General features: G+C 39.6%; 1 protein-coding gene across 1 annotated transcript; it reads left to right on the top strand.

The window, feature by feature from the left end:
* The first annotated feature begins 578 nt into the window (after nt 1-578).
* Nucleotides 579-8,343, top strand: LOC124002132 (visinin-like protein 1). Its single transcript, XM_046309427.1, has 4 exons — nt 579-828; nt 3,468-3,634; nt 5,280-5,495; nt 6,349-8,343. The coding sequence occupies exons 2-4, from the start codon at nt 3,473-3,475 to the stop codon at nt 6,544-6,546; spliced, it is 576 nt and encodes a 191-aa protein (XP_046165383.1). The 5' UTR covers nt 579-828; nt 3,468-3,472; the 3' UTR covers nt 6,547-8,343.
* The last annotated feature ends 488 nt before the right edge of the window (nt 8,344-8,831 follow it).

Below are 8,831 nucleotides of genomic sequence, written 5' to 3'. Positions count from 1 at the left end.
CCACATGGTGACACAATCATATGTTAATTCAGATAGTTCTGCTCCCTCCTGATGCAACATGATTTATTATTGGCTACTTCAGTATATCTGAATTAGTCAAACAGTATATATAGCCTATCCTTTTTTTTACAGCCATGTTTGCATTGGAAGTTAGGCTACATAGGCCACATGCAGAAATCGTTGCAAATGTAGAATAGGGCAACATGCCTTACTGCAGTAGGCTTTGCAGGGGCATGTAAGTGGTATAATCTGATTGAATATAGCTGTTAAAGTGTAAATATTTACTGAATATTCCATTATGATACATAGCCCTTCAACAATACCAAATAAAAGCCCCCAGGGTAAAATACATATTTCATTATGCTGGATGTGCTTATTGACTGGTTTTGGTCACCTCAGTCATAATTTATCCATACACCTACCTATCCAATAAATGTAATTATTTGTGCTAAAAGAGAACACGATTTATAAGTCATAGATATGCCTATACTTCTTTTATCAACGCAAATATAAAATCAATCAGTTGGAGCAATGCACAGAGACAACAGTCAACATAAGATCAATTTGTGATGCACACGGGTGACGCCGTATGTCTACAGTCGCATTACCAAAGACTAGCGTGGGATCGGTCCCTACTGCCGCTGCTGCCTGCCTGCGCCTGTCTCATCTGGAATAGCACGGGAACCCGTTATTTTTCTCTCTGCGTCTTGAAGAGGCCAATTTTAGGGTATATTCCCATTTGGGCACTCTTGATCATCGGGAGGTCTCACAATACACGACAGTGCAGACGACCATTAGCAATAGCATCTCCAAAAATTGTATAATAAGGTAAGAAGCATGTGTCTGCAGAATGTCGTTTTTATGTTGGCATGGCATGTATTTAAATAGTTTGAGATGGTTTCCTATCGATATAATAATTTCCATTCACGATGTATCACATAATTGGGGGTTTTCCTGCCCTTATAGACGCATTTCAATGAATGAGATTTGGGGAGAGGTTTTGGCGTTTGATTTGGTGGATATGTGCATCCATCATTAACATTTGCATAACGTTTAGAAATATAAAAACATGCTTAACTAATTATATTTCGAAAATAATATTCATATCATGTTTTTTCGTTGGTTTATTCACATTTCACGAGAATGACCAGATGTCATTTGATTGGTTGATAGTTCATTTTTGACGTTTTTATCATTTTTAGATGGTGCGCATGGTGAAAGATGACATGAGTGAGTGGTGTGATTTCGGGCGGGTTATCACTAACCAGGTTTAATTCCCACACCACTGCGTCGTTTCTATCGGAATGCACTTGCATACCCCCCTCTATGTCCTAGTAGGTTTATACCTTGAACTGGATATCTGAAACGACATGTTCTATCTGCAATTATATTGCATTTTTTTTCTCCACATGACGTTAGTGTTGCGCGTACATGTGATGTGGACAACTATACATTTTTATATTTGGAACGACGTTAATCTAAGGGACTAGAATATTAAGCCTTCGGACCGTAGGAGCCAAACCCATTTTCACCTTCCCTCTGATCTCTTTTCTCATCTTCAAGCAAAATGTTCCTCCTCAAGGTCATCCCATGCCTTAGGCTCATTTGATGTTACGTAAGATCCAAATCATTTCAACATAAGCCTTTTGGTAGCATCATCTAAATATATGTCGTTTTTTTAATGAACAATATCCTTTGCGCCAAATGTTGGGTATGCAACATACAGTGCAAATAGGCTAAGCCCTTGTCAATGTAGTGTGCCTATGTATTGTGTAATGTGCCTGTATGGGGCATACATGGCCTCTGCAAAGAGGTCTGCACCTTTTTGGCATAGAAAGTGCACTGCTACATGATTGTTGGTTCAAGCACGGTGCTTGCTGTCAATGACTCCATCACAATGTATGCCTACTGCATAGCCTAAACCTCAGACCATCGACAGCTTTTGTCATATTATAGTTGTTCCAGTTACCATGGTCTCCCACAACTGTCAATTTACAATTAGTCTTTGAGTTCATTTTATCATGTTTTCTAGGACAGGATAACATTTTAGCATATAAGGCAACTGTATGAAGTTCCATGTATAGTTTCCATAGTCAAACATATTGGCAGAACAGATGTAAGCAGTAGCCACTGCCAATCTAGGCTGTCAGATTTGTGACTTTTTATAATTTAAGATGATGATCTTAAATTACTGTGAGAGAGCAGCTCACAAGTTGGGTTGATTCCCTTGTTGATTAATTATCTAGTCAATGGCTTTAAAGGATTAATGGAGTACTGCACCATCGATGCTCCCTCCCTCCGCCCAAAACATGCTGCCTGTCTGAAGAGAACCGCATCAACTCCTATCTAACTACAGACTCACTCACTCTTCATCGTGTTATCATCTGAAGTTGCGGAAGGCATCGCCCAAGAATTTGCGAGATCAACATGAATGCCTGTTTTGTTTTTACAGGGACTTTGAGATTACTTGTGTAATGAAAAGCGCTATATGAAATAAATATATTATTATTATTATTATTGCCCATGTACTCTATGGGTTACACACTGCTGACTTCATATAATTACTCCATTATGTGATGAGGACATGTCATTATATCACTCACTTCGTTTTCATTAATGAATAGATTCCTCTAGAGGTTTATACTTTGACGTTATTAAACGTGAACTGCAGTTAAAAGGATGCGTCCCAAATGGCACCCTATTCCCTATATAATAAACTAACAATGTACACTGTACATTTGGGACGAACACTAAACATCAGGCTATTGGTCATTTTGGAATCCAGAACAAAACTCGCGTGCGAAAGTCTGTCCCAAGAGACTATAGGCTACAGGTAAAACGTAGACCTAGGTTGTTACATGATAGGCAATGATCGAACGCTTGATGTGAGTCTTGCTGACTGCAGTGTTCCTGCCCAGCACTGTGTGATGTCAGGCCAGAGACTGTGGTGCCAACAGATTTAGAAAACACAAATAGAACACTGGCTTCAGGCAGGCAAAGCAATTCATTATTGATGAATAGTCTTAGCTATTTTTTAAAACTAATTTCATTCCTTATAAAGGGACTGTTTGAAACAAAGCAGGTTTGAGAGCAAACTTGTTGGTTACACTTCCAATGAAAACCCTCTCTTTATAACACATTATAAGCACGTTTATAACACCTTATGCGTTATGCATAATGCATTATAATGCACAACATACATTTGAATGTGTGATAGGCTATTTCTCTCACCATGATTCAAATGAAGAAATGCCTTATGTACTGTGCTATATATATAAAAAATACCCTGATGAAGGTGTCTACTGAGACCGAAACGTTGGTCTTGGATCCATTAAATGTTGCGAAGCATCAACATCACCCATGTTCTGGATTTTCTTTTCTAATCAGTATAAATCCTTCCCAGTCATCATTTTCAGAGATGTTTTATGTTATTGAGTCTCTTTGGTCATGTGCTTCCTGCACAACAGGAACCATGGGAAAACAGAACAGCAAGCTGACCCCTGAGGTGATGGAGGACCTGGTGAAGAGCACAGAGTTTAACGAACACGAGCTCAAGCAATGGTACAAAGGCTTCCTCAAAGACTGCCCCAGCGGCAGACTGAACCTGGACGAATTCCAACAGCTCTATGTCAAGGTGTGTTGTGATTGGCTACATTCTCTTATTGCAAGATCAGCTGTGGTACATCTGCTTCACATGCTGGAGACATTCTTTATATGGTGTTATAGCTTCTAACGAGGGAAATTATTGATATCATGATTCTATAATGTGATTCTAAGAAATCTTTGTGAAGCTAGAACAGAGGGGCGGCGGGGTAGCCTAGTGGTTAGAGCGTTGGACTAGTAACCGAAAGGTTGCAAGTTCAAATCCCCGAGCTGACAATCCCCTGAACAGGCAGTTAACCCACTGTTCCTAGGCCGTCATTGAAAATAAGAATTTGTTCTTAACTGACTTGCCTAGTAAAATAAAGGTTTAAAAAAATAGAAAATAAGGGTTTTCTCTGTTCGTTTTTCAAACGGCACTGTGGTTCGATATATTTTCTAACTGATCATAATGCCTGAACAGTGGTCCCTCTGAGCTATGTATTATGGAATCCTTGTATATGGTTCAAAGGAAACCAGTAGAGGTGTGTGGGTAAAATCACTGGGGAGCCAAGCCAGGAAAAACTCCATATTACAACCTGTGTTGTGATAAATGGCTTTGTTTGCTCTATTAGTTCATATGCCTAGAAAACCATTATATATTGGCCTAAGGCCGTGACAATAGGAAGACCAGTTGTCAGAATAAATTCAACCACACGTTCGTTACATCACAAAACAGGAGAGCAACATCTGTCCAGTGGAGTCCACAAAGCATATTACATGTAACAAACAGTTGCATGACCTATATCATGGTCAAGCAAGTTCATCTTTTCAACATTTTCGGACTACTAAACCAACACCTTAGAGTTACCACAAGTCACAAAGAAAACAGGAGCTGCCTCCACTATTCCAGCACTGTTTCAAATATAACATTTCAACATCATCAAATCACTCACCTATACTTAGTCTAATACAGTGACAACTAAAAGATTCCCAAAACAATTTAGTCCAATCAACGTAAGCAAAATATCATGTGGCTGTCCATGGTACTGATTTCTGTGTGTGCGTAAGTAGAAAAAACATGTTGACTCACCCTACTACCAATGCCATCCTCCTCTCTTTCATGTTTCCGGAACGGTCTATGACTCAGTCATACAGTACACACTATTAGTTTTTGTTTTCCCAGGCTACCTTGGGAAAAGGTACCTACCTTGAGTTCACTCAGTTTAGCTCAACGCTGATGGCCTGTTATTGTATACAAATAAATATCAAGGAAGGCCAAATGCTCGCTGGCTTCCCTTGCATCCAATGTTACGGGTGGCAACAATGTCATACTCTTTTTGACCAGACAGCATTAGATAGATGGGCTACACATACAGAGACAGAGGGGCGCTGTTTCGCTCCCTAGGATGCTTTCTCCGGTGAGATACATTAAGCTTTTGCGAATTGAAGGAAAATTCTGAAACACAGAGAGACGAAATATAAAACCATTTCTGTTTGATAGGATTTTTCTTGGTACATTTTGGGGGAAGCCTGGCTTCCCTTGGCATCAAGGAATACACAACACTGAAGGAAGCTGTTCCTTTCAGTTAGAGAGCTAAGTTAGATAGAGCTAAAGACATGTCTTTAAACATCATGTCAGAGATGAATAAATCATTGGATATCACAGCTGTCTCTCAATCAATCACTCTACTTTGCAGTTCTTCCCGTATGGCGACGCATCAAAGTTTGCACAGCACGCCTTTAGGACCTTCGACAAGAACAGCGACGGCACCATCGACTTCCGAGAGTTCATCTGTGCCCTGTCTATCACATCGCGTGGCAGCTTCGAGCAGAAGCTCAACTGGGCATTCAACATGTACGACCTGGATGGAGACGGCAAGATCACCAGGGTGGAGATGTTGGAGATCATTGAGGTAAGGAGTCACATTGATGGCTGGTTTCCCAGACACAGATTAAGCCACATTATGGATTAAAAAGCTATTTCCTCAATTGAAATAGCTTTTTAGGAGGCCTCCCGGGTGGCGCAGTGGTCTCTTGGTTCTCTCGGTTCGCGCCCAGGCTCTGTCGCAGCCGGCCGCAACCGGGAGGTCCATGGGGCGATGCACAATTGTCCTAGTGTCATCGTGCACCAGAGACTCCTGTTGTGGGCCGGGTGCAGTGCGCACTAACCAAGGTAGCCAGGTGCACAGTGTTTCCTCCGACACATTGGTGTGGCTGGCTTCCTGGTTGGAGGTGTGCTGTGTTAAGAAGCAGTTGGGTTGTGTTTCAGAGGACAAGATTGTAATTATTAACAATTAGATACCTCGAAAAGGGGGTAAAATAAAAAATTGTTTTAGTCCATTATTAGGTTTAATCTGTGTCCGGGAAACCAGCCCTATAATGTGTGTTTAAAACAAATTACACTGGATTGTTACCATGACGTTTATATACCATTTGTTAAAGCTATCTATCCAGTTTGAAGTAATCAGCAGTGCATGTTATTAGAATGTATTCTGCAAAGACAAACATGGCTAAAAGGAGACATTGAGACAGAGGACGGTCAAGTTTAGCTAGATAATCAGGAGAATGTGTAGGACTACAGTGTTGTGGGGAACATTGGTATATAATTGGTAAATAACTGCAGTAGTATTGAGATTAAACTTTGAACATGTTAACATATTAACCAAGACTGTCTGAAAATAGGTATTTCATTAATTATACCCCTGTTCCTTTCTGTGGTATTGCCTTACTTATCATCCCTCCATGTCGTCCCCTGTGTCTCTCTAGGCCATTTACAAAATGGTGGGCACTGTGATCATGATGAAGATGAACGAGGACGGCCTGACACCGGAGCAGAGGGTGGACAGGATCTTCAGCAAGATGGATAAGAACAACGACGACCAAATCTCATTGGATGAGTTCAAAGAGGCGGCCAAGAGTGATCCTTCCATCGTGCTCCTCTTGCAGTGTGATATGCAGAAGTGAGAAGGAGGTGCTCATCTGTATAAAACCAGACGTGTACACTCTCTTTGGACAGGCAGCACATGTTTTAATGTCTCATTAAGTTCTTCTTCTCAGCCATTTCCACAGGAAAAAAATTATGCTTGGACTATTTTTCAATGGACTCGCTTCTTGTGGTTGTATGCATGAGAATGTGAAATAGCTGAATCATTTTGAATATATTATATTACACAATATCATGATACGTTTATATTTTATCAAACCTAACCTGCCAATGTGAATTGTACACCAGTAATCCTACTCCATTTACCCATTCACTTTTAGGCTAGCTTGTATATCAGTGAAGCGCTATACATTGAATTATTCTGTTCTTGCAGTATTTAGATGATCCATGTCCACTGTGGCAGCTAGCTGCTAATGCTAATGCTAATGCTTAACATACTGATAATGAACAATAATTCCTATGATAATTGTAACTCGTCTCTATAATGTCCAAACTTCTTGAGCTCTTGGAAAAAATAGAGACTGGAACTGTGTAGGTTCCAATCTTTGCATGCATGTGTTATGTGTTCAGACTCTATAATCTAACCTCTTCAATTTTTGCATCCTCAAGAGCGGTATTCCAGAAATAGCCCTCCGAAAAAGCGTTTGGTATTGTTGCATGGGATGTACAGTAGTGATTCACCAGACCATTATATTATTAACTTCCTGTGGGAGCATGTTGCCCTCATTATTAATAACATTACGTATGTGTGATTAACATGACACGAGTTCTTGAATGATAGCTAATTACGAGCCCTTGTTGTAACCTCTCACACAGAGTCCAGATGTATCTGAAAGTTGAATTAAAGTCCAGAACTATAGAACAACTAGTGAATAAATATGCTGCTGATGATATACTATATTTCCCTGATAATATTATTCTATTGCACTGTTGCCATCAATCAACATCAGGCCAATGCTTATCCATCTTCAATGGTATCAACCACCTATCACTCTTCGCATTGCTGGATACATAATGCGCCATGATAACTCCAAACTGGTTGGAATTCTCAGCCTGTACGTTTTCCCACTCGATTTACAATACAAAGTAACATCACACATATCAATATGTTTACAGTAGCACAGAGCACGGCAGAAATTGAACAAATCTTGGCTTTCAAGCATGGCATCCGGAGCTTGTGAATTTCCAAAGCCAGATACGAAAAGCCCTAAGAGTTTACTGGACATACTGCGTTCCTACAAAAGGTACTTTTATATAAAACAACTTTTTATTGAAGGTTTAATCTTCTAATCTCTCAATAAATCTAAGTTTACAATGGTCTGTGATGGTGCAGAACCCCTCCACGAGTTGCAAGAAGTGCTAGGTTAAAAAAACAAAGCTTCTGTTTCAAATTTACTCCTATTGCAGATATCGTGAAAATGTGCATTTCATTGAACATACGAGACCTATTTACCATTTCGAAGCTATGCAGGCATGTACTGGCAAACATTCCACTTATTATACTAGTGGAAGCTGACACCGTTTTTTGACAGTTCTGGATACAGCATAATGTAGACTTGAATGCTCATTATTGATTATTATTTGTCTATACTATTATGTGTACAGGATGATCCAAACTTCATGGCAACAATCTTTGTCAAGTAAATGTTTATACTGAATATGAAAAATCTAATTTAAAAGATAAGTGACTGTGTATTTTTTTTGTTTTGTTCTTTTTATACATGTGGCATGTGTTGCACCCAAAATTACATAGTTACATTCTTTATGTAGTACTAATGAAACTCAATAAAAACATCTACGGGCTTTTTCAAAAGGCATGGTCTGGTAAGTGTGATGCTATTCCTTAACCAATCAATCAAGAATGTTACACATTTCCGTGATTGATACGCCAACATAGAAATGATGCAAGTTAACAATTGGTTCGGTTCCAAAGGTATACATTATGTGATGCATTTTGTTGTTGTTTGAGGTGGAATTATTCACCTTTCAAGATTCTCTGATTTAACCATTCTTTCCCATTTCTGTCTATTTTCCCGCCAATGTCTGTATTTGCATTTATTACAACCAATGACTGTTGGTTAAGCTAAGATTTGTTATATAATCAGGGGTAAAAGTAAGGCGGTACGGTCCGGTATGGCATCCCAGGGAGGGGGTTACACCATGGGGGTATGCCATACCGGTAAAACATGAGCCTCTCACAATAATGAAAACAAAATGTCAAGAAAACTGTAGGCTGTTACACCATTATTTATCATTACTTCATGTCAGAGGCATGAAAAATTAGGACTTGAAATTAGGACTTGAA

This window comes from Oncorhynchus gorbuscha, linkage group LG17 (genome assembly GCF_021184085.1).
Source record: "Oncorhynchus gorbuscha isolate QuinsamMale2020 ecotype Even-year linkage group LG17, OgorEven_v1.0, whole genome shotgun sequence".
Lineage (NCBI taxonomy): Eukaryota > Metazoa > Chordata > Actinopteri > Salmoniformes > Salmonidae > Oncorhynchus > Oncorhynchus gorbuscha.
The sequence above is the reverse complement of the archived record's forward strand: the minus strand, read 5'-3'. Positions and strand labels throughout refer to the sequence as shown.

Bases quoted from the DNA above. Each gene is read 5' to 3' on its own strand.
- LOC124002132 (XM_046309427.1), top strand. From the start codon at position 3,473: ATGGGAAAACAGAACAGCAAGCTGACCCCTGAGGTGATGGAGGACCTG. The intron at 3,635-5,279 runs GTGTGTTGTGAT...TCTACTTTGCAG, and splicing joins TCCAACAGCTCTATGTCAAG to TTCTTCCCGTATGGCGACGC. The intron at 5,496-6,348 runs GTAAGGAGTCAC...GTGTCTCTCTAG, and splicing joins AGATGTTGGAGATCATTGAG to GCCATTTACAAAATGGTGGG.